A 25,488-nucleotide genomic window follows, 5' to 3' on the forward strand; every position below is an offset into this window, starting at 1 on the left:
AAACTGTACTCAAAACATAAAACAACTGTCAGCACACAGATTTGGTGCATTTGTAGAATATTTTAATTTTTAGCTGAGAAACACACAATAGGGTAGAGTTAAAGGCATGCAGTCAGGCATGAAACTTCTCTTGTTTTTAGTGCTCATACCTTCAGTGTAAGTTCTATGAAAAGGAGTAGATCCTATCTTTAATCTCTACGTAAAGCAACTCTGAGTACCCACTTACAGTCTGAGGTTCGATGCAATGTTTGCAGTTGTTCCTGGAATGCAGGATTTACTTACAGGGAAACTCAGTTGTTTTTCTGAGTGATTTGTTCTATGCCACATAGAGAAAATGTCATATATTTCACAAAATAAGTCTGATCAAGTGGTAATATCAACAGAAGCAAAATAACCTTCTCCACATATATACATGCCGCAATTACAGACATCTGCTTGCATGGTTTTACTTTGCTCTTTTACTGGAAAATACAGATAATCTAATGGATAGGAAAAAACCTTTGATTTCTGCACCTTGCAAGTCTAGTTGTTGGTTTTCATCTAAAAAACCAACCACCACAAAAAAGACAGCCAATAGGCAGTGAACTTTTTACTGCTGAGGCAAAAGAGCAATTAAAAGATTAAGAATTTTGTGGATTTAGGTATGTTACCTTAGAAATATCATAGGCATCGAAATAAACATTACAGGTACAGGCACTGAGATGCTGCTAAAAAAAAATTTCCATTTGAGTAACTTCTGGTTGGTAGTAGTGTAAAGCACCTTTGTGTCTACTCCTATAGGGCATTTGCTCTTAACAAGCAAATAAGACAGTACCTGAACAGGGAGCATATTGCCAAGGAAAATGTTGTTCATAAGCAGCTACAAACAAGTATTTTCTCTCTTTAATGCCCTACCATTGTTCATATAGCTTCTGGTTTTATTTTTTATTATTATTATTTTAAAACATGATAGTCAAAGACTCTTCTCCCTTAGTCATGCATTTTTAAAATCAATATGATTAAAAATGAATCTACTGTGCACCCATGTGATGAATGTGGTAAGAGCTCATTCTGCATTTTTTCCATGAAGGTCCCCATCCTGCATTTTCCTATATCGCTAAGACTTCTGCTGCCATTACTGGGAAGAGACAAATCCCAACTCCTAAGCGTGTTTAAGCTGCCCACTCCCAAGGACTTCAATGGTATCAGAAGTTCCATCCTCTGCTGTGGCAGGCGTTAAGAGTTCGTTATTACAGTCTATTTTCAAAAGAGGTAATCCTGAGATTACAAGTAGTTGGCAAGTCCAGAACTGGATGGTCCCATTTCCTAGGCCCCATTGCAACAAAAGGATTCGTGCACGTGTGTACTTCGTTCCTATTCAGCAAAACACTGAAATACAACTTAAGCATGAGGTCAAATAGCACTGAAAGTGCCTGAAGCAAGATTATGACTTCACCATTACATCTTTTGAGAGCATAGGAGGAAAATTAACTCAGTGTATAAGAATTACATTTTAAAACAAGCATATGGAGGCACTGACCTCTTCTTGGATTTTCTAAAAGCCATTTAGCTCTGGGGGTAGAAACAGAACTTCCGTTCCTGCTCTTACATCTAACTAGGGAAGAGCCCATGGAAACAATTTTCTTTACACATTACCTGCAAGAGTGGCTCAGAGTTAAAAGAAATTATCAAGTCTACCAAGTGAGTTTGCATCCTCAAAGATTACAATCTAGACTTAGTTTTAAAACGTTGATAGCGACAGTCATGTATAAAACATATCTGGCCTTTCTGACAAAGAAGAACTATAAAACGATCGAAAGCTAACTGTGCATTTTGATTAGCCAGCACATAAGAGTTCAAGAAAAGCAGTGCAAAAAATGAAAGAGCAAACAGAGAATGTGAAACCACTAGACTACACACTGCGAAGCTTGTAAATAGAGCACGTAGCTAATATGCCTTCCCAACTTAACCTGCAGTTTAGTAACACTGCAGTGAATTAATTCAAAAATATGTGAACACATGAAAAATTGTATGCCAAAATGTGCTTTGCAGCTCTGACACAGTCCCAGGATGATACGGAAGGCTCATTGGGAGTGTCTTCCTTTACCACCCTGACATTTCATCTTTGATTGCTCCGCGCAGAAACAAATTCCCCTTCCTTTCAAGCTTGATGTGAGAATGGCTAAACCACAAAATCAACCCCCTCTTCCATTGCAGCTATCAAAAGTTACAATTAAGGAACCCTGAAATATTTCTCTGGTGCAAACAAAATTAGGCAGGGTGATTTTAGTAGAAAGATTTTAGCAAAACAAAGCCAGACTTGGTTGGTTGGTTCTTTGCCAACTTTGCAAGTATTCTTGCTGCACAGAGCAGTATTGCTCAGGAGACCAGATGCTTCCCAATACCGGCATCTGACACTGATGTTACGCTGACGTGCAGGATGTGCCTTGGTCAAGCTTTGCTGAAATCAGTGTGCCCAGAGTGGGATATTAACTGTCAGGTTTCCTAATGGCTGTTAGAAGTTCTTCAGAGACTCTATCTTACAGCTTTTGTTATGAAGGGACTACAGGTTATGCCATCTTCTGAAGAAGGTGATTGTCTACTGCAAAAAAATTGGTGAAATTTAAGAAATACAGAAATGAAAATCATGACTAGAGAAGTGTTTTGATTCAACAATAAAGGCAAAGCAAAACAGATATCACCTTGAAAGAACAAAGTTACATAGGAAAGGATTGGATTCTATTGAGCTTAACCCTGAAAGATGCTGTCCTTTCATGATTAACTTTGCTATGAATGACTCATCCACAAAGTAACATGAAAGGTACTCCTCAATGGCTTCTCTCAGCAATTCAGGATGTAAAATCTGGTTACAAATAAAAATTACAAGGCAAAAATAAAAACCCAACCACTTTATCTTTCATTTCTCATCATCATGATGCCTCACAAAAGAAAATACAAAAATTGAAAGCATTTAAACTTGTGAAATATGAATGCAATTCACACTGTGGAGGAATACCTCAGCCTTTTAGCAAGGAAACAGTCTTCCTGTGGGCGTTTGGTTATTAGCTATCATGCAAAAACAATTAGTCGTTCAAGCAATTAAGAAGGTAAGTATCTCCTAAAAGGGTTTTTGAGCTTTTCAAGCCCTAAATGCAACCGCTATAAACCTAGACTGTTCCTGAGTGTAACTTAGTTATTGTATTGCCTCTCCAGAAGAGATTCCTTGTATCATGTGTTGTAAATTCTTGATGCTCTTTTAGCTGCAGTCTGAGCCTCTGGTGAATTCTCCTCTTGCTCCTCACACTTCTTATGGTTTAGGAATATGTCTGACTTTAAGAAGCGGCTGTAGCTGTCGTATTTCATGAGATTGAATATCTGGTAAGAGAGCGAAAAAACACAAAAACAATGACCTAAGCAAAACTACATTTTTAAATGAGAAGAACAGTATATGAATTCTAATGTATTTTTGTTCTGCTAGTACTAAACATTACTAAAAAGCATGACATTAAAATATACTTCAAACTCTCAAAAGGGGCTGCACGCAGCAAACAATATTGCAGGTTCTGCAGCCACTGTTTGCAATAATGTCCGTATCAGTTTAAGAATCATATTGTGGTTTTCACAACAGCCAACTTTGAAAACCTAACACTGAAGGTGGGAGGTCACATGCCATGGTCACTAGGATCAGATAACTGCATGCATGGACATGACCTGGTCCCTTCCCACAGCAGCCCCCGGCCCGCAGAGCCACTGGGAGTCAAACCCAGCGAGGGGCTCCTTCTGGCAGGGCAGCTGGCAGGTACTCAGAGGTACGAAGCAGAGCTGAAGAAAGAGGTACCTTTGAGGCACCTTCCTGACTGCAGTTACTCTTGAACACTACAGAATACACACAGAGCACTGGACAGTTAAGAAAATCCTCTAAATAATTTACACAAATATTGAAACTGCAAATGGAATCTAGATTGAAACAACTGGTTTAATCAATGTTTCTTAAACTTCTGCCAATCTTCCCATCCTTTTAGACAGATTCCCATCCTTTTTAGAAAAAACAACCGAATGCCGAGACTGGTCCCAGTCAGAAATGTTACAGGTACCTGCCACAAATAGCTGATCTGGTGCAGATGTAATTTGCCAGTTAACATGTGGTTTAAAATTGGAGATGGATTAAATTTGTGCCATTAGGCTTTTCACTAGCCCAAGACCTGCCCTTCTTCTCACAGCCAGTACACAGCCAGCATGGAAGCAGGAAGGCAGCACCGAGTACAGATTTTCTCTCCCAGGGCTTGACTTTAGGCTCATCCCTCAACATAACTACTTTCTCTTCTATTTATTCCCATTTCAGACAAAAAGGCTAGAAACCATTTGGAGCTTTCTGAAAACAAAAGGGCTTGGGAGAGGAGTCTGGAAACTGTTCAGGTGTCAAGGTCAGGACTATATTTTTCTTGGTTTTAAAACAGAGGGGAAGGAAAAAAGTAAACCTCAAAACTATAATTGAGGCAAAACCAAAGCCTACATCACCCTCTGCCTACTATTTCACTGGCGGAGCCTCTCTGAGTCATGCTTCATGACTGATTACATTTTATGGTACTCAGAGTAACTAAATTTCCAAGATGAATTTCTGGATTCTGACCTGCATGTGTGGATAATCCATGTGTGGATAACTGGAGCTTTATCTTTACGGGCCTGAGTTCTAACTGATAGTACAACCGGGTAATAAAACTGTTTGTTAGGAAGCAAAAAAATAACAGTCTCAAGCTGCTTTTTCATTTCACATCCTCAAGGAACCCAGACCGATAAAGGCAAACACACAAAACTTGACTGTTGTTGTCTGTGCATTTGCTGAAATATCCCCCTTGTAAGTAAATTACATGAAGCATTTAACTAACCACTGTTTGTTTACATATTTAAATATTTACATTCATGTTTAAACCAGTGAAAATCTTGCTTTATAAGCTACATATTGGAAAACTAAAAATCCCAAAACACCCTCTCAATGTAGACCCAAATCAATGCAGTTAAGCAAAGTCAAATTACACCTTCTGGCATTAGGTAACTACAACATAATTAAATTTATCCAACTAGCTCAAAGGAAAAAAAAATTGTAAGGAAGACATCGCCTGTAAAAACATCCTAAGTCAGTGTTAAGAACTCAGACCACTCTTGTTCCTGGTATCATTTAAAGTATCTCCCAGAGAGGAAGAGCACTGTGAGATCAAAATCTTCTGGAGTCTGGTCAGCCAAATACACAGAAAAGACAGATTTTATAATCATGTGCAAAAGCAGAATTCTCTTTTCCCCTCCCCTCCTCTCATTCCCTTCGTGGAGTTGGAACATTTACCCTATAAGTATATTGAAATCTACAGATTTCTATGAACCACATTAACACCACTTCATTCAGCAGAACAACCGCCTCCAAGCTATTTGTTTAAGGCCATCCCATGAGCACAAAACCACACCCCACAAGCAGCCCCATTTAAATCAGTAGGTCTCTGGAGAACTGAAGTGCTAGTTACCAGTAATGTTGTAGACCAGAATGTGGCTTTCAAGCTGTGCCTTTTTATACTTCAGAAACACAGTGCCAGCAGTAGTTAACACTGTTCTTTAGAGAACAAATTATACCACTCTTCATAACTTTATAAGGATTGAAAAGTAGAGAAGACCATAACTCTTCCTGAACTATTATCTAACAGCAATAAACAGAAGCTTCAAGCAGTGGAAACCTGCAACAACCCATAAATGCTCTGCATTTGGTTTTAAAAGTTCACAGACTTTCTTCCCACTTTAGTGGGATTCCTCTACCACTAGCATGTTTCCAGTTCAGGTATTACTAATCCCTGGCTGTTCATGTGCATGCTCTCTTGTAAAACTGCAGAACACTTCAACTCCAGTAGTTTCTCCAGCTTCACTCTCATAATCACCCATCCTGAACTGCAGTGCTTAGATTTACCAGAACATTTTCTTTCCCTTCCTTCAAGTCAGTTGTTCTTCCATGAAAAACTTTGCTTCTTCACATGGAAATTGCGTTTCAGACATTTCCACTGCTACTGACTTGGAACCTGCTTGAAGGACAGCAGAGCCTTTGCTCCTCAGACCACTTCGACTGACCCAGCCAGTGCCTAACTAACATACTCAATATCTGATATGAAATGGTTGAAAACACTATTTAAATCAGCGTGCCTTTCTCCACAAAAGAGCCAAATGGAATACACAGGTAGTCCTGAGGATGGTACAGTAATTAAAAATAGTACAGACTACAAGTGCTGGAAAGCTGCAGATAAGAATGACTCACGTCATAACTTATGCTTTAAAATAAGCTAAATATCAAGAAAATTTACCACCAAAAGACATGCCTGCAAAATGTCATCTAATTTCTGCCAGACCTCCCAAGTTCTATAGCAAAAGGCAAAGCAGATGCCAACTCCTCTTTTAAGTTTTGTGTGTTACAGAAGAGGAGGCTTTTCAGGAAATTGCATTATATTCACATCAATATAAATACCAAAACAAAGCAAAGTGAAGAATCTTGAGCTCTCAAGGAAACCAGTGGCAACTACGGAAATAAACATCAGCAATGACTCAGCGCAAGTGCACACACAGGAAAATGTAGGCACAAAGTTAGTCAGCTGGATGATTCTCAAGCTACCAGCAGAGGAACCTAGGAGAAGGCTTCATCCAAGGAAGTCCTGAACTGGAATTAGCACGGTTGCGCTAGGTCTGCTAACTAATTGGCCCCAGGTAGATCCTGGTACATCCACCGTCAGAGCGGCTGCATCAATATCCCCAATATGGAAGCACCCAGCCCTGTGCCTGACTATTCAATCCACGCCACAAGTAGCAGCAGGCAACTTTCTCCCAACTTTCCTACACTAGCTCGTGCTTAGAAAGCAGAGTCTATTACAAGCAGACAAAAACTAAAGAAACTGTGTTCTTGAAAAAAATAACTTTACCTGGTCCTGGAGCTTCTGAAACATGAGAGGGTGAGGTGTCTCCAAAATGGTCTCATTCAAACGGGACTGCCCTTCAACATTGACTTGGGAGGAAGCTTTACTGGACAGGAAAGTCATGTAAATTTCTTTAGCTTTTTCTTGCATCTGCAAAAGGACATATTTATTTAAAGATTTTTTTGCTGTGGGAATATTCTCTCTATTTGTTAATGTTTTGTTGGAGACTGTTCTAGGTCACTTATTTCTTGAGGTTCACATCCTAAACCAAACCATAGTCTGAATTAAAAAAAAAAACAACCAAGTAACAAAACAAATATACACAGATTAGTTTATTTGTGTCTATTCATTTGTACTGGAGGAAAAACATCTCTGCAGGCCAACTCCTGCACTGACATTAGTGACAGCTACCATAGTATCGGGCACTTCGGTTGAACAGCAGGTTGTGATGTTTGAATCCAAGTATCCAGCATAAAACCACTCAGGATCATCAGCTAGGCCTTGTGTTCACTATTTAGAAGACTATTTTTACTAACAGATAATCACTATGTGCAAGGAACCCAGAGGAAAGAAACACTGTGGAAACTTACCGCAAGGCAAAACTAAGTAAAGTTAGTGTATAATCCATGCTACTGCTATGTAACTTTGTCATACTACATGCTTTGTCATAACTATGTTTTTAGCTCAGGGCAGCTCACGTGCAACACTGACTACACGATTAAAAAAACCCACCAACTTGGCTAATGGTAAAGATAAGACTCTCAAGAGCCTCTGAAAGCTGATAAATAAGGGTAGGTAGGTGTGACTTGTAAAAAGCTGTTTGTTAGCGTTCACCCTGATTTCAGCAACCCTGTTTCAGTGTTCTCTTGATAAATCAGTAAGTGGTAACATTTTGCCCCAACCTAGCATCTTTAAGCTTCAAAGCAGTAAACGAGTGGTCACAATCCTCTGAAACTCAGTGCAAGCTCCCCCTTGACCAGAAGGACGGAGAAGAGAAAGCCAGTGGGGGAGAAGAGAGCCAAGCCAGGCAGGAGGCAAGCCTCCCTGCTGCAATCTGAATCCTGCACGCTGAAAACAAGGCCTGTGCAGCAGCAGCAGGCACTGTACCATTCCAGTGTTCCCCATTGCACATCTAATGAGCATCTCCAGACCCACACCAGAGGGCTGCATCTTTGATGGGAAGTGGGCTTGAAGAAGGAAGCATTTAGTCTTGCCCATTGAAGGTTTCACAGAATTTCTTTCATGTTTTACAGCTGAGAATTAACATTTGGGGATAATTAGAAGAAAAGCTACATGTGTTTGACAATTCACAAAGCCTAAAGAGTTAACTCTCTCACTGCTGAAGGGGACACACATTTTCCAGGAGTATTCCTTTTCAATACAGAGTATTCATCTGGTGGGTAAAGCATCATGTGTTAGGTACACGAGGTCAGAAAGAAGTGTTTTATAACAATTTCTGATCGTTTCAGTTTCACAGATCAGGAAGGACTTAGTCAGCCATGTCTGTTCTAAATGAGCAATTAATCCAATCGATTAGAGGTGTGACAGCTTTAACTGGTAAAGTTAATACCCTAATGCAGAGGCAGTAAAGGTATCTTTAGCTATTTTCACATGAGCAAGCATAAGTGATTGTACCATCTGTCAGTCCTACCTCAATAACTTGAACCTGCTGTCCAATTTCAACCATATTTGAGAGGGGCAAAGGACTGAGAAATAATTACCGTCCTACGGATTCAATGGAAAAGAGTCGGTGAGAGAAAGGGAGAGAAAAAGCAGCACGTGCACTGAGGGAAAAGCTGCAGTATATGTTCAGAAGTTATCTACTCTACTCGACCTGCCAGCATGTACTTAGCAGCTGGCTAATCAATGCACACATAGCTCCACATCAGCCACAACATGAAGTGCTGCTTGCCCAAGGAACACAGGAGCAAGCTGGGCACTGCAGAGAAAGAGTAGAGCAAGGCTTGAGGGGAAACACAGAACAAGAAGTACTGTGAGGAAGTTTAAAGAACACGGTGGGGAACAAGAGGATTGTGTGGGAGGCTGGTGAAATGGGGAGGATCTCTGGATTTTGTGGGGAACAATGACAAAGAAAGGAAGTGAAAGCACTGTGGTAGGGAGAGGGGGTCGTTGGAGAGACGCAGGGACCTGATTTTATAGTAATGGGGAAATATGGAAATGCACAGCTAAACATTACAGGTTCTGCTGCACATGGAACAACTGTTACGCTACACCTATGCCTCAGTAGTAGAGCATCACTTTAACTACAATTTCTTTTTGTTTTAAAAAGAAAGTACAGTTAAAGCTGCCAGTATATTTATACATCCCCCAAAAGACATTCAGGGAGAGCCAGGTCCAGGCAGAGGAGACAGCGATGTTCCCCATTCAGTGGGTGGCATTCTTTGTTCTGCGTCACCCTGAAACTGATGCTTCAGCACAGGGGACTCTACTCCGGAATTTAAACAACACTTAAACTGGGATCTTGTTCACAGGTGGTTGTTAAAGGATTTCTGGCACTTTTCACTTACATCTGTGTGCTCGTCCCAGCATCCGTGCCAAATTCCCATTTGGAGTACAAAGTTCTGTCTACAGAAATCCCCCTCACTATTCAAGTGGATACAATATTCTTTCCCACTTCCTTTCCTAAGGTCAAATTCAGCTCTCAAGCATGTGTGGTTCCCAAATGAGGTGAATGGAAGTCCCAGATGCTCATCAGAACAGGCTCCAGCAGCTAGCAGCTGTGCAGCATTACCCAGTCCTGCTTAACCATTGCCACATTCCACCTGGGAAGTGGCAGAAGAAACTCTTGAATACGTGTACCTTGTTCTGAAATTGTTTTCTACAAAACTTCTTGACACAGGTACTTTGGTGGGTTTTAGCAATAGCTGAAAAGATTCCCTGTTGTTTGAAGCATTTATTACAATCTGTAATTTATTTTTAAAGCTCAGCTGCAAGAGAAGAAACATTTAAACCTTGGGAAGTAGCACAATGGACATGTTGTTTATTTCATTAACAGTCACAAACACAACAGCATATGACTAACTCCAACAAAATATTTAAAGTTAAATGTTATTCACTTATCCCCACCACTCCCACTTCAATAATTAAATGTGTCCTAAGATGAGGACCTTATGAGTGGCAGCAAAGCTCGCTGCTACAAGTGGTCCTGACCTAATTCCTCCCTCAATCTTCACTAAAAATTACATTTCTAATTTAACTTCAATTTTAAAGAAATGATAAAAAAAGAATATAATTTTAGAACTACAGAGATGTGTCTTGAGCTGAGGGGAGGAGTTTGTGCTTCCATGCTGCAAGAAGATAGGCTGAATCCAGTCCATCTAAAACCTGCCTAGACCAGTAACGTGGTCTGCTTGCTGTCTAGCTCTGCAGATGCTGAAAATCTCCCCTGCTCCCTGACACATGCATGCATTTCCTACTGGCTCACCCAAACAGGAAAATAAACACAAACTCGTGGAGCAATCTTATCTGAACTCCATTTCTGCCTTCTCCTGGCTAAGTGCTCCCGCCAGTAGTTTAGAGCCAACAGCCAGTGCTCCCTCTGGCCCCTGTGATCTGGCAATCCTGGCTGTGCAGTGGCTCACATTGAAGAGGAAGGGGACAGAGAAGATGTATCTGCACAGCATCTTGCAAGATCTGCCTGTGTTGGCGTGATATAAGTCAGCTTCTAGGCAGAGCCCATGTGACTGTGGTTAAAGACTGAACCAAATTTAACAAGCTTTGAGGAAAGGCCCAGGGTATTTGCTTAGAATGGCACTAACACAGTCAGACAGTTTGCAACCAACAGAAAGGAGAAGGGTGAGTCTGCACGTACCTTGAAGACCAGAAGGGACATGAGGGGAGGACAGCGCATTTACTGAGCCAACCACCCTAACCAGCCTATACAAAACCAAACACTGCTCCAGGCTGACGCTGAAGGGATGACAGTAACATTAGGCACAACGGATACTTAATCCACTGGCCAGGTGGTGACCTTCGTGCAAGTTTAAACTGACCAAGAAAAATCCCACACTAACACTCTCATGTCAAGTAACAAAAAAGTTTCTTATACTTTAAAAATAGGGAAAAAAAATTCCATTCAATCTGGGTTAAATTGAAGTCAGGTTCATCTGACCAAAAGTCTAAGTGTCTATGAGCTAGTTTCTGTGGTAAACCGGTTTTAATGAGAAGCAGGCTATAAAATAAGTAAAAAGTTGTTTTTAGAATGCTTTGTTCACATTAAATAGATATATAGTGATTCCTGCAAGACACACTTTCAGAAGACAAATTCATGCTTCATGCTATCATAAACACGGGAAAGATTTCTATTTTTAGTGCTTTTTCTAGCTTTGTAAATTATCTAAACAAAGCCATCCATAAGCAGTAGCTATAAAAATTTACTGTACATCTGTGTCCTTCTAAAGCACACTTATTCTAGCTGGCTGTAATAGCTTTGGCAGTACTAGACTCCAGATTGACCATACTGTGTAATGATTAGTACTAAATAATTAAGCTAAATGGAACCTAGTTAAGTCTCTGTCCATTCATTTGGCAATTCATTCAAGAATTCACTAAGATACTATCTCTATACATCAGTTTACCATTTCCTGTACTAGCATGTGCAATCCTAAAATAGCTAAAAAGATGGAAATTATTTAGCAAGGGAAGATACAATTATTGTCCCATTGCAAAATGTGGGACCTTACAGAGGGATTTTCCGCTTTCATTTCCATTTTAAAATGCAGTTTGATACCTGTCCAAGGGGTATCAAGAAAAGATACATACCTCTTGGCAAGGACACTGCACGGCATACAAAGAAAAAACATCTGCTCTGGTACAAAGCAAAGGCTTCCTCCCATTTGGCTGTGGACTGTGACGCTGGTTTCTGCTTCACTAGCTCAGAAAGCAAATTACTTTAATGGAGCGGGGAGAGAGATAGAGAATACCTAGATCCCCAGCCCAGCACATTGAACATACCAGCCAAGATGCTGTATGCACATCTGGGGAGAAGAGAGGAAATGCTTTGTCACAAACTGACAATAATGAGATCTGCAGGCTGTGCCGAAGCAGAGCCAGGTCAGCGGGACTTGCCTGGGCGGGGGGTGGCTTCCAGTGCAACCCAGACAGGCTGCAGCTGAAATATTTCCTTACAGGCAAGCGGAGAGGATGAATCCCAGCCTCACTCTAGCTACCGATACTGCTGCCATCGTAGTGGCATCTAGCACAGTTTCCTCTTTTATCCCATCTCATTTACTTTACTTCTCTTTAGGCCTTACACCTTACAGACAAATAGCCTGATTAATTGTTCTTTTCTGAAGACTATCTGCATGTGTGGACCTTAATGAGGGAGGGAAGCAGTTAAATACACAAAAGCTGAAATAGTGCTAAATATTACAAAGTGTGCAGTTAAATTGAACTTCTTCTTGCAAAAGTTATTCTGTTTGATGGGTTTATCAATACCAAAATATATTCACAATTGAAACAAGAAAACTGTTCTGAGGGGAATGCTTTTTCAGTGCAAAATAGAGAATATTTACAGAAAGTAGACTCCCCTCTCAAAAATACATTTTGTTGAAAATCCAGGGAGCTTTTTTTTTTGTGGAAAATCTGCTGGCAAATAGTTTCAGCTGACAATATTTGACTGACCTTAAGAGAGGAATCCTGCAGTCCAGATGCGGCTCTCTTATGCCTGCACTTTATAACTTCGCTAGTAGCCCAGTTCCCCCACCTGATTCCTGTTCCCTGACATCTCTGACGTTACTCAAAGCATAGTCTCATTTGAAGCAGGTTTAAGGGGCATTTTCCCAGCCTCACTCCTCATGGTACTCTACTTACTTTGGGCAGAGAGTGCAAAAGAGACTGCACATTTACACCCGTTGCTTTCTAAAATGCTCCCTTTGGCAACAAGAGCTGAACATGTGTGAAAAGTGTAAAGGCGGGATTTCAAACAAAGGGCTTATGGGATTTAGGAGTCTGATTTTCAAGGACAGTAACGCTCAGTTGGACTTTTGAAGCTACTTCATTTCATGCTCACAGAATTCTTGTCTCAAAGATCAAATGAATTTGGAATTCCTCAAAAAGAAAAAAAAAATAATCACAAAATCTTTCACAAACAAGCAAACAAAACATGGCACATATTTTAGGCCTGCCTCTATAGGCTTTAAAGCCTAAATGTGAAAGTGAATCCTGTGTTTCTGGGGGATCTAAACATAGACCAAGATGCAAGCAGTGGAAAAAACTTACTGGAGATAGTTGGTTAAAAAATTTCCAAGAATATTTTCTACTAGAAAAATATAGCTCTCATGAAAATCAAAATGCTCTGAAGGTACATATCAATTTGCATAAATATTTAAACAAAAAAGTCTAAACAGACCCTCAATTTCTTCTGTTTTGTAACATGTAATTTGATAAGGCAAAACTTTTCATTCTGGTATTGTAAAACATTTTGTTTGTGCCATTTGTTATTTTTATGTTCCACTGAAATACTATAATGGTTTATATTTTCATGTAATAGCTGCTACGCTTTAAAAAAAGTCCTGAATGAAATGTCTTTATGTTTTCGAGCAAGATGATGCAACATCACTGAATTAAACCTTTTGCTACTCCCAGGCAACAACAAAAAGTTTAGAGTTTTCAAAACATGGGAAACGTGACAATTTCAGCATTTTGTTTTGATTTGAAATAGAACCAGCTTTGTTTCCAAACAATTCCACCACTGCGATTTCAGTGCAATTCCTTCAAATGTATTTATTTGCACTCACATGAAGCATGTTATGCAACAGAAACGTTATAGCTCCAGCTCTGCAACAGAAACTATGTTGACAAGTAAAATTTATTTAGGAAACATACCTGTTTTTTTCCCTGTGTTTTCTTAAATTCTTCACATGCTAGCCAGAACAAAACGTTTTCTTCACTAAATTCTTTCTTTAAAAATTCCTAGGGAAAAGAAAAACAAACAAACATTAGGATCCAGTTTCTAAATTGTTCTTCCCTTTTCCTACTATGGCTATTAAACCTAGAAGCCGCCTACGGCTAGCTTTACCACGCTATGAGTTTACATAATACAGTGTAACAGAACCACTGCATTAGCGCATCTGCACACCACCAAGCCACAAATGAACAATCATATTCAGCACTTTGAAAGCACATTCCAGGAGAATGATGAGCTACATCTAATCTCAGAGCGTATCAGTAACTAACAAGAAGAGTTTCTTCAGTCTCCCTTAAACAACTCGAGGAATTTTGCAGTCATTACTCAAAGGGAAATCCAAAAATATATGAATTTGTTAGCAGGTGAGTATAACGAACTATTTTAATGAGAGTCACAGATCACTTGAGATTCTCATCTAGTATCTTCCTGATTTTTTAATGAGTAAAATCTCTACAAATAAAAGTGTTTCTAAACATGATCATCAGTGGCAATAAATCCACTTAAGTAAACTCAAGCAGAAGATGTATTTGCATTCTCTAGACAGTGTTTAAACAAAGCACATTCCTTCAAAAGCAAGGCATGTTTTAAAATGGGAAATAATGTACATTAAATTTCTTTACAAAACATAATGACTGAAATATTTATAGCTCTGAGATCATCAGTTTTCTCTTTCAAGTGTTAGAAAATAGAGATTAAGTAATGCCAAGAATTAAATAGCACCAAGATTACTTCTTTTTTTAAAGAATTCTAAATCACAGTGTTTTGTAATTCTAGTTTACATCACTTTTCAAACCAGTCTGGCAGGAAACCATTGTATCCCAGTTCATTTTATCAGTGCTTGGTATGGCAAAACCATACTCAAGTAGGTAGTTCCTATTCCTATAGCTAATATGGCAAGAAGGCCTTGAAAAACCAACTCGCCACCCCCACCTAATTAAGCTTCAAGTCTGCACTTTGAACTGCACAAGCCCACACTTTGTAGTAAACTTAAAGGGAATTCTTTCAGTACAGCTGCTGCAACACAGAATAGGAGCCACGCAGAGTTATCAGGCTCAGGAGGTGGTAGTGGTAACTCATTGCTTAAGTAAGGACAACGTATGAGAATAAAAGAGCGCAGGATTGGTCCTCAGTGATAAATAATGCTTGGCAAGAGAGATCAGTGCCCAAGGACTGTAGTTTATCCAACAGTAACTTGTTAATCCTTGCAACAGCTAATAGATCTGATTAGAAAGATGCAACCAGAAGTCGTCCATGTGCCTTACAAGAGCAAGCTGTGGTGGCAGTGGGCAAACGGCACTACCTCAGAAGCTCAGCAAATGCCACAGCTCCAACCCTGCCACTTCTGCTCAGGGTTCATATCTAGGAGGATGCGTGCCTATGCGCTTACAGCACTGGCACAGCTGCACCACTTATGCTGAGCCTCATTCAGCTTTAAATCCTAATTTCGGTCTATATAAATATCCATAGTTAATATAGCAACCCTAAATCGTTTCACTCCTTCTGGATCTTCAAGGAGGTTCTCCAGTGATGTAGCCCATTTTGAGGTTCCTTTCAAGGTTTGGTGGCTGCTGCTTGGGTGACCCTCGCTGTCATTTATCTCTGGAAGAAAATTGAAAAAATCACCATCTTCATTAGAAACGATGAATGTCACAAACAATTCTTCCCCATTGCTCTTTGCACCCTTGGATTGCAGCTGCTCTCTTTAAAGGAAACACCATAAAACTGAAAATAAACACACACACATATTTGAATTCTGCTTTGCCTGCAAGGAGGCAAGAATGCTTTGCAGTTATATAATTCATGAGCATGTAAGTAGGCACTGTCACTGTTTTATAGGAGTTCAAGCACCTTTTGCATGTGGAACACAATGACCACAGCCTGTTTAGTAAAAGGATCATTTGCCTTTTGTTCTGGCACTGTCAATGACATTGGCTTCTATAAAGAAAATCCTGGTCACATGAAATTTATTTTTAAGAAAAGAATCATCACTGGAGGTTGGGAAAAGGCAAAGGGAGAAAGAAAAATAATGCTTTGTTTAGCAGGAGAACAAGTCCAATATGTTAACCTAGTCCAGTGGGAGGAAAGACAGCTGGCAGAAGAGCCTCATTCCAGGCGAGTCGACCTGCTATCGGGCAAGTGGTATTTGGGTGGTTTTTCTGTTTGCTTGCTTGTTTTCAAGTCCACTGAAACTCTGCTTTTATAAGGCGTACTGGACTGTGCCCACATCTTATCTGGCAGCCAGTCTTCTCACAGATAGGAGAGATAGTATACATTTTTGAATTTTTCTATCCCAGGGACAAGTACGTTACACCCAAGGCTGGTGATGCCAAAAAAATTGTTTGCTGGCTACCCATCAGAAAACCTATGACTTGGGAAGCCTCCAGAAATTTTACTGCTGATCTGAAAAACTCTAAATCAGACATAAAGCCCTTGGCCTCCTTTCCTTTCACACATGAAATGCCCAGAGAAGACAGCAGGAGTGCAGGCCATGAGAAGTCAGGCTAAGAGCTCCACTTCAGGTCACTACACACTGGAAAGGTGCAAAAATCTGTTACTGTAATCAATACAGCTTCTATTTATTTTTATAACTCCCTCATTTCTCCCTACCAGCTTACCGGACATATGGATCTTAGTAATGTCTGCTTAAGCTCTGTCAAAAAACCCTTCCTCCACCATGAAACTAAACCCCAGCAAATATCTCAAAAAACTATCTATGCAGAGCTATACTATCAGATGCCCTTTTCAGCTGGCAGATGAAATGATAAATGCTAAGGTTAAAGCCCTACAAAATATTGGCATGACAGCAAAGCCTACGGAGTTTTGGTTGGTAGGGACCTGTGGAGTCCCTTTGTTTTTCTAACAGTGAGATGGACCACTGTTTTAAATGAATGAACATCTCCTCCCTTGATAGTAGTGGGGTTTTTATACAGAAGAAATTACAAAGCTGGAAAAGAGGTAAACTTTCTGGAGCCATGGATTCCATACCCATTGCCTAATACTGAGCGATTTACACTCATGCCCCAAATAAATACAGACGTAAAATAAAGGGATGCATCTAAAATGATTGAGCAAACGGTCACTGCAGGCTACATCTTCCACGTGTAAATCCTGTCTCTCTTTAGTATCCCGCTCTCACTCTCTGATGCAGTTACAGCACCAACCTGAAATTTCTTACACAATGAATGCACGACTCTATTCCTGCACAAAACCTTCCCGGATCCAAGATCACAACCAGTTTGGGTAAGGACTCTGACAGACTGGTCTCCAAAGCAGCAAGTATACTTACAGCTCTGTATAAGAAACACACAGTCTGCTGGTTAAAGGTCAGAACCTGAGGACTGTCTCCAAATTACTACTGCAGACTTCATACACTAACACATACATGAGCTAACTGTGCCTCAGTTTCCCCTCCCCTCATGCAAAAGGATGTGGTTCTTGATTATCACTTGCAAAATTTATTTTAGGAACCTGACTCAAAGTATCTGGGTATCTAATCTCAGTAAAATCTGTGAGATTTAAGAGGGAATAGCCAAGTACATTGGAGCAGAACACAATTTTCTCTGAGGAGCTTGAATCTCTCATTATGATCACTCTCACCTGCAAGCAGAATGGCAGCTCCATGTATATAGCTACTAATGGCTTGAAGAACCAGGTCATTCCCTTATTTAATATATGATTTAGCACAGAACATGTGGGAGTGAGATTTTATTTCTAATGTTTCTTTTCCAGCCAAATTTTAAGTGGACATATAATGATTACTTTGAAAAGCATGTATTTCAATGAGCCAATGCACTACAGGACAGACCCAGTGCCACAAGAACCCAGAAAAAGTTTCTGGTGAGCAGACAAAGGCCAGAACAAGTGCTTCCATGCAGCCAGGATACATCGATCTGCTTCCCCTCAGCTGTTTTCACTGGTCTCTCATTTTGCTGCTGGCCATTCTCTATCCTCCCTGACCACCATTCTCCCCAGCTTCCTCTCACTTCCAGCCTACCCAGCACAGCCCAAACATTCCCCATGTTCCTCCTTGTCACCCTCCAAACCCTGTGCTCTCTTATGACCCCACTCCCTGCCTTCTCCTCCTCCAGCCTTAACAGAGAAAAATTTGGTTGTGAAGGGAGGACCTACATGACTTCTTCCTAATGCCCGCTCTACTGAGCCTTGTACAGGACTCTGTTTCCTCACTTAACCAGCTCCCCACAACCCTAAAAGCACTGTGGTGCTGAGATAAGGTTTGCCTAGCCATTGCTCGTACAGTGAAACCCTTTCATTTACCCCTTGCCTCACTTATTCAAGCTGGGAGAGGCTATGGGATGAGAGCAGAGACTATGGGATGTCACAGGTGCTGGGCAGCAATGCCAGCCGCCGCAATCCCAGCTCAGCCCGGGCTACAGCTCCCTGCATCAGCCCACCCTGAGGCAGGGGACACCCGTCGTAGTGTCACGATGGAGGCAGACCCTCGGATCGCTCTACATAATAAACGCAGGAGGCCAGAGAGCACTCTTGGATCCTGCCATTGGGTAGTGCAGCACAGCTCTTGTCCTGAGCAGTCCCCACCAACACAGTAACTGCATCCAAACAGCCTGCTGGGACCCTGGCTGGTACCACCCTGCCAGCTGTGCTGGGGGCAACACAGCTGGCAGGGGCCAAAGCCACGGCAGGGAACGTGCCAGCGGCTCTATAGGGCTCAGGTCTGTGTGCTGGGCACGGCGCTGATCAAGCTCTCTCCCTCCGGGCTGAGTACCATTAATCCCCACGTCCAGTGTTCCTTTGCCACCGCCATAAAACATTAACATTCCTCTTCAGCACAAACATAAAGACGCTGCACATGATACATGACAGTAGGAAACACCCTGAAATTTTATGAGGATATTAAAACAGCTGGGTATTTTTATTGTACCCCATTAAATATGCCATCACTAACATTTTTGTCTAATACAAAAGTGACCCCCCCAATTAGGATCACAACTTCCCCCTCCACATGCTGGTTTCATTTAGCAGATTTAATGTGTGATTTCTAGAATTTTTTTAAGAGCTTAGAAGATAGGAAAGAGGTTTTCCCCACTAATGACTCAAGAAGCTAATCCCCAAATCCATATCCCATAACACGTTCGTAAATCACCTTAAAAATGATACTTCTGCTGAAGTACAATTTGATGAAAGTCTGAAACAATTTATTGCAGAAGGCAATACTGCAATAAATGTAAATATATGAATGACCCTCCTGAAATTATTTATCACTGTTTGCGATTTATAAAGGTAACTTTCTCCTGCTCAGATCATCCAGCGACAAAGCTCTGTAACATACACTGGGAAATAACAAGCTCGATACCAATGTTTAACAACCAAAATGTATGCATGAGTATGATCATTTAAATGAGGAAGGCAGACATTTGCTGTTACTGAAAACCAGGAGATAATTTTGTGCACCAAAAAGGGTATTACAAAATGGCAGTTCTTCCACCAATATTTCTGTAAAAGAGTTACACACAGAACGTACTACAGATGACAAATATGCTAACTACATTTCTTACTGTCAGAAGAGAGCGCTTGCTATCTTTCATACGGGTTAGAAACCAAGAGGCAGAGCAAGCCAACAAAGCCTGCCCGGCAGAGCACAGTTGTAGTCTCTGCTGAAGCAAACTTTCCACTGAGTGGATGACCATAACACAACTGCTTGCACGATGTGCAGTGGCCAGCTGCTCCTACAAACGCAGTAAATGAGTAAGTGCTTATTTTAAAAGCACCGTTACTTTAGAGAGGAACCCTATACTAAGCCAACAAACAGGCAGTGATGTTAGCTGGAGCATTATTTTAGAGAAGAATCTTATAGAAGCTGCCTTCCCCCATCACACGAGAGCCCTGCCACATCAGACTGCAGATAAAGGCTCTTTGTAAGTGATAAATATAACGGTAAGTGCAGCACTAATAACACTGTAATTATCAGTTGAAGTGTAGTATCAAAAAAGGCAAACATTTGCATTCTCCAAGCAGGAACTTGGACTGAAGCCACAGAAAGTGTCAATAACATCAAAATACACAACTCTGCAGGTCAAAACTCATAGTTCTGGCCCTTGTTTTCTACAAGCACAAAAATATGTGGAAACCCATCAAACTTTTAGAGATTCAGACACAGCTAATTGAGTTAGACATGCTAATCCATCTGCCTTCCAGAAGGGCTACGCACTACAACGGCTTCCCAAAGCTGCTGTCATTCTCGAACTGTTGATATCTGGTGCCACGCAGGCCGGACTCAGACAGCAGAGTCACACCCTTCACAGAATCCCGCTGAAGGTGTCCCTTACCTAAACACCTATCCGAACTGCCTCCTTCCTGCACACGCCCTTTGCAAACTCCTCAACAAAAGACAACCAGCACGTAAAGAGTAGATGTGACAAAAGCACCACGTAAATCGCATATTCCTTATTCTATATTTAAACGTTAATACACAACGTTAAGAAAAGCCTTCTCAATTTCTTCTTGAGGAACTTCTGATCACACCACCTGCATTTTCCCCTTTTTCACCTGGACCATAAAGCTGCGAGCCACAAACCTTTATTATTACTTTACAAGTACTCCGAATACCTTCTTCTCCTACGTTCACCAAAATGCCTATCCAGTAACAATCACCAGTCTGGAATGAATAAATCCAAGGTTATGAAACAGTGGGAAACTTCGTAAGTAGTGTGCTGGAAAGGGAAAATTCCCTTACTTTCCATGTGTCCAAGCGCCACTGGATGAATCCTCACACAACAGTTTTTTTCCTAGTAGCAGCTGAATTTTAGACCTTTTCACTACAGAAGGGCTGTCCTTTGCATGCTTTGGTTGTTCAAATCATGAACCTCAACATCCTCTTTTGACTGTCTCTAACAACAGATGGCTACTGGAATCCACTTTTAACTATAAGGAAGGAAACTAAAGGGACGTTCCGCTTTTGTAGCATCTCTGGAAGTGTTCACCAGACATAGATCCTTTTAAAAAAAAACCCCAACTCTAGACAGACACCGCGTTTGGCTTTTCTTGGAAAGATTATAACTTCTTATGGCACACTGTAAAATGCGGTATTATTTTCTGGGGTTCTGAGTTTGTAACTTTTACCCCAGTTGTTTTAGCACTGATGTATACTACCCCCTTTGAACCGACAGGCTCACAGCACCAGAGGCACCGCGCCATGAGATGCCCCGTAACAGCACAAACGCGTTACAACGGCAGCGGGAACTGTGAAGTCCTACATTTATTAAGCCTTGGTAACTTCCCCTCCGGCTTAAGACGCTCCCTCCAAAGGCAAACCCTTGCGCCCCGATGTTCTGGGCTATCTCCTCCCTACCGGTACCAGCGACAGGCAGCGGTTCGCAGTCAAAATTTGGCTGATGAGGCACAAAACCCCAGCAGAATCCAGTTCCCTCTTCCGTGCAGCTGCCGAGGCGGGAAGAGCCGCGCCGCCTCCCCGAGCAGCGCGGGTTACTGCACCTCGCCGCCTCTGACACAGCCCCGCTGCCCCGAGGAGGGGGGGGGGGGGGGGGGGGGGTGTCACCCCCGGGCCCCCCGCCGCTGGCACAGGCCTGGGCAGAGCCACCCCGCGCCGCACACGATGCGAGGTGAACCGCCCCGCAGAGGAGTCGGAGCCCGCTTAAAGCCCAGCCGGGCGCGGGTGCCAGGGCGCCGGGCGGAGGAGCCGGCGCGGCCCAGGTGTAACGGCCCGGAGCAACAAGCGCTGTGTGGGCCGGGGGCTTCTGGGCTCCCCTCAGCCGCTCTGCCCCGGCCCGCCCGCCCCTGAGGAAGCCCCGCGGGCGCCGCGCCGCCGAAAGGGCGGGAGCCCGCCACCCGCTCACCCCCCCGCCGCCGCCGGGTGGAAGGAGAAGCGCGGCCCTTCCCCGGCCGGGGCCGGGACACACACCCCTCCCCGCCGCCACACCACCCTCTCCCCCCCTTTACCTGACGGCGGGCGCTTCCTGCTGAGCCGGCTCACGGCCCGGTTAAACATCTCGGGGGCGGCCGCGCGGCCCCGCGCTGCCCGGAGCCGGAGGGGGCGGCCGCGCCTTCCCCGCTCCCCTCCGGGGAGGCGGCACCGCCCCGGCCCGCCCCGCTCCGCTCCCCCCGGGCCCTGCGCGCCCCCCACCCGCCGCCTCCTGACAGGCCCCGCGGCCGCGCCCCGCCCGCCGGCCCTGAGGGGGGAGGCAGCGCCGGCCTGGGCCGGGCCGGGCCGGGGGAGAGGGGCGGCCTGTGGCGGAGGGCCGGGGCTGTCAGCGCCCGGAGTCGGGGCAGACGCGCTCGGCGGGCCGGGCCCGGCTCCTCCACACTCGCTCGCTCGGTCCCCGCCGCACCCCGGGGTGAGGGGAGCTGCGGCGTTTGCACGGTACCGTGAGGCACAGAGACCGCCAGATGCAACGTGGCAATGGTGGGGCTGCACCCTCGCTCCAGCACCCTGCCCCTGCCCAGCCTCGTCGCTGCGGGCCCCCCGCTCTTCCACTTCCAGCCTCCTCCACTTCCATCCCCGTTCCCTACAGCGCCCTTATTTCAATTCACCCACCTCCATCTCACCTCTTCCTCTGCCCTGGCCTCCTACTCCTCCCCCCGCTCCTTCCATCGCACCCTTGGCCATCGGGCAGCATCTCCGCCGAGCACGCACCCACCAGACACCGTCCAGCCTTTGCTGAGCAGGTGGAAGAAACAACACCCCTTCCCCAAGACAGTCACCCTTATGAATTTTTGCACTTTCTTACCAAAATAGAAGTGCCAAGTTTCTTGTGCTGGGGTGACTCCTTTGCTCTTCCAAGACAGGGCAGAACAATTATTTCTCAACAGGAAAAGCACAATTACAATTTTAACAAAGCCATTTTCACTTTCAGAAATGACTTTTTACCAAAATATTTAATCAAAAATCCACCATGGAGCCAGTGTGAGAAATCTGTGTAATTGTAAGCCACCGACAGACAACTATCTTGGGAAGCACAGGACAACAGTAGTGGGAGGCAATGGGAGTGCTTACATCCCCCTGGAAATAGCACCGATACCTAAAAAGTCACAGAAGTCACTGCTAGCAGACAAGCCAACACTTGTTTTATTTCCACCTAAACCAAATCCCATCTGAACACACAGTAATGCATTTATAACTAGCTCGGTTCACAGGGGGAACTTGGATGGGCTCCCCATCTCACTGAAACGTATGGATGTTTTCCACTTACATGCACAAGGCCAAGATTTAATTCCTGGGAATTGGTGACACGGGAAAGCTGAACAGAAGAATAAATTGCATCTGTGCTTCCAAAATAAACAACAGCACAATACCTTCCAGCTGAAGTGATTTGGCCTGCACACCACTGGACTTCTGCCTTCAGTACCAGGGCCAAAAGCTGTGTTAGCTGGTAAAGATTTCTTGGCTCTTGGTGTGGCTTAAAAAATAAAATAAAAGTTTGCTGTGCTGCTGAGGGAACTGCTCAACAGCTGCACGTGGCATTTCCAAGCTGATGTACGAGTCAGGCACAACAGTATTTGCACAACTGGCATTTCTGTGCAAGCATCAGAAGAGCATGGGGTAAATCCACACCAGCAGCAGCACCCAGTGGCACGGCCAGGGGAGGTACATGGCATGAGGGAAAGGAACAGACACAGTGTCAGTGCTCCAAAAGATTTTTCAGTCATATCCATTAACGCCAGGTATTTTGGGGCAGTACATTTACACTGAAGCCGTACAGAGACCACCAGATTTCATTTTTAAGAATCAAGACAGAAACCCCAAAGGTTCTAAGCGTTAAGAACTAGCACTCCTAGGACAACCACACAATCTTCAAGCTAATGTACTGACAACAGGTTATTCAAATAGTTTTAAGCCTTAACTTCATGGATTTGGAGATGGGGGTACATAAGAAACACGAGAATGCTTGGAGACCAGATTGTGCCCATGGTGGATGTGCTGTGCTGGCGTCTCCAAGCCACCCCACGGAGCCCAGCTCTCCCTTTGCACACTCCATCCATGTACTGCTACACCTGACCTTCGGCTCTGCCACAGGTTACCTGTAGAAGTCAAGACATTTTCTGTTCCTTTCCACCCCTTGATACAAAACTTTGTTTCTAAGATTGTTCCCCACACTCCCCCATTTCCTTGAAAACATTAGCATTTGGGCTGCTCCTGCAGAACAGTAGCCCGAGATGGGCACATCAATACCTGCTCTGTCAGGGTTGCTGCTCCCAACGCCTGTTTCCCGTGGTCTGCTCTCGTATTTAAGACTCAGTGCTTCAATTAGACACAATGACATGAGGGAATTTTCCTTCCAGGTGAATTCAGTGGAGATATTCAAGCATGGTTCATCTGCTGGGGATTTTGTCTTTTTCCATGAGTAAGCTGCAATACCTGTATATAGCCACGTGCAACTTACAATTATGACTCAATTCATACTGTGCCAGTGTCCACATGCCAAATCTATACATTCATTTTTAGACCTTGCATTGCAACTCTCTTAATGAGCTTTTCCTTAATTTCCTTAAAATTTAAGCTAACATAACCCACAAGTTAGTTTGATAACCTCTGGCTGCCAAACACAACATGTTCCCCAGTTAGCAGGCCATGCCAGGTAATGCACAGCAGAAGACGCCCTCTGTACTTACCAAGTCGTTGCACTTACATCTGAAGAACTGTGTACCATTAAAACTGAAATCTACTGGGAACTGAGATACATTTAGTCAATTAAATCATACCATCTGATTATATCTTATGTTCAGCTTTTATTTCTGCTTTCAACACTACTCAGTAACACAAGTGATTTCACAGAGGTACTTCCTATTTATATGACTATAGAAATTTAAAATCTGAAATGTTAACAAGGAGAAGCCTTCAAAGTAGGAAGCTCCCATCTGCTACACAAAAAAACCTTTAGAATCTAATTTTAGACTCGCAAAGTTTATTTTCTGGTTATACTGCACGTGTTTCTAAAGCACTCCAAGAACACAGCACGGCGTAGGTGTTACTATAATCATCAAAGGCCAGATTCACAGACCTTGGTTTACATTACACTGCAGCCACCTGTTCTGGAGGTGACACTCCCACCAGTAAATAGTGTTTCTCCTGCCAAGTTTCCTTCAGCCAGTTATGGAGAAACAGCTCTAACTCCTACCAGAGCTCAGCGGTAGGAGCTGCTGACTCAGCATGTTCTCCAGCTGCCCTGTCAGATTCCTGTCCCACCTGGAAACATCCTCTGGCTCCCTCAACCAGCACACCACCGTCCCCAGCACCTTCTGCTTTGCCAGGGCATGTGATAGAACAGACGCTATGAAAAAACAAAAGCTCACATGAGAAGTTCAACTAGACTAGTGCGATTCAAAAGCCCATCCACTGGGACTTCTGAAAGCTTGTACTTCAGAAGCCAGAGCATCCTTGTGAGACTTTTTAATTATTTTTTACTTCTAACAATCTTCGCTCGTAATTGGCAATGAGGTTTTACAAGCTGAAAAGACAGAGGACAAGATGTTTCAAGTTTCCTCAAAAATCTCTAAAGCAAATGAGCATGCTTTGTACTGATTTCTAAGAAAAATTGTTTTCACTTAAACCCACAGACTAACCACTTCATCCTCACCTCTATAAAAGATTCATGAAGCAAAACCAAACATTACTATAATTTTATAAAACTTTCAAAGGATTTTTTTGAA

The 25,488-nt window shown here is 43.0% G+C and overlaps 1 protein-coding gene across 2 annotated transcripts; it reads right to left on the reverse strand.

Annotated features, from left to right (window-relative positions):
* Positions 1 to 40: 40 nt before the first annotated feature.
* On the reverse strand, positions 41 to 21,906 carry RGS10 (regulator of G protein signaling 10). 2 transcript variants are annotated; one of them, XM_074875406.1, is made up of 5 exons: positions 21,781 to 21,906; positions 15,326 to 15,444; positions 13,764 to 13,850; positions 6,924 to 7,067; positions 41 to 3,354 (listed from the first exon to the last, which is right to left on the reverse strand). In XM_074875406.1, exons 1-5 carry the CDS (start codon positions 21,827 to 21,829, stop codon positions 3,208 to 3,210), a joined length of 546 nt encoding a protein of 181 aa, XP_074731507.1. In that variant the 5' UTR covers positions 21,830 to 21,906; the 3' UTR covers positions 41 to 3,207. The 2 variants fall into 2 exon arrangements, with proteins under 2 accessions (XP_074731507.1, XP_074731508.1); XM_074875407.1 differs by lacking the exon at positions 21,781 to 21,906 and adding an exon at positions 20,558 to 20,579.
* Between the last annotated feature and the right edge of the window lie 3,582 nt (positions 21,907 to 25,488).

The sequence above is a fragment of the Strix uralensis genome, chromosome 7, assembly GCF_047716275.1.
Source record: "Strix uralensis isolate ZFMK-TIS-50842 chromosome 7, bStrUra1, whole genome shotgun sequence".
Classification (NCBI taxonomy): domain Eukaryota; kingdom Metazoa; phylum Chordata; class Aves; order Strigiformes; family Strigidae; genus Strix; species Strix uralensis.

What these genes read in the sequence shown, in the direction of transcription:
- RGS10 (XM_074875406.1), bottom strand. Translation starts at nt 21,829, where the DNA reads ATGTTTAACCGGGCCGTGAGCCGGCTCAGCAGGAAGCGCCCGCCGTCA. An exon ending in AAACACAGGGAAAAAAACAG is followed by an intron (nt 7,068 to 13,763) that starts GTATGTTTCCTA and finishes GTCCTTTTGCAG; the next exon opens with ATGCAAGAAAAAGCTAAAGA. An exon ending in TTCAGAAGCTCCAGGACCAG is followed by an intron (nt 3,355 to 6,923) that starts GTAAAGTTATTT and finishes CTCTCTTACCAG; the next exon opens with ATATTCAATCTCATGAAATA.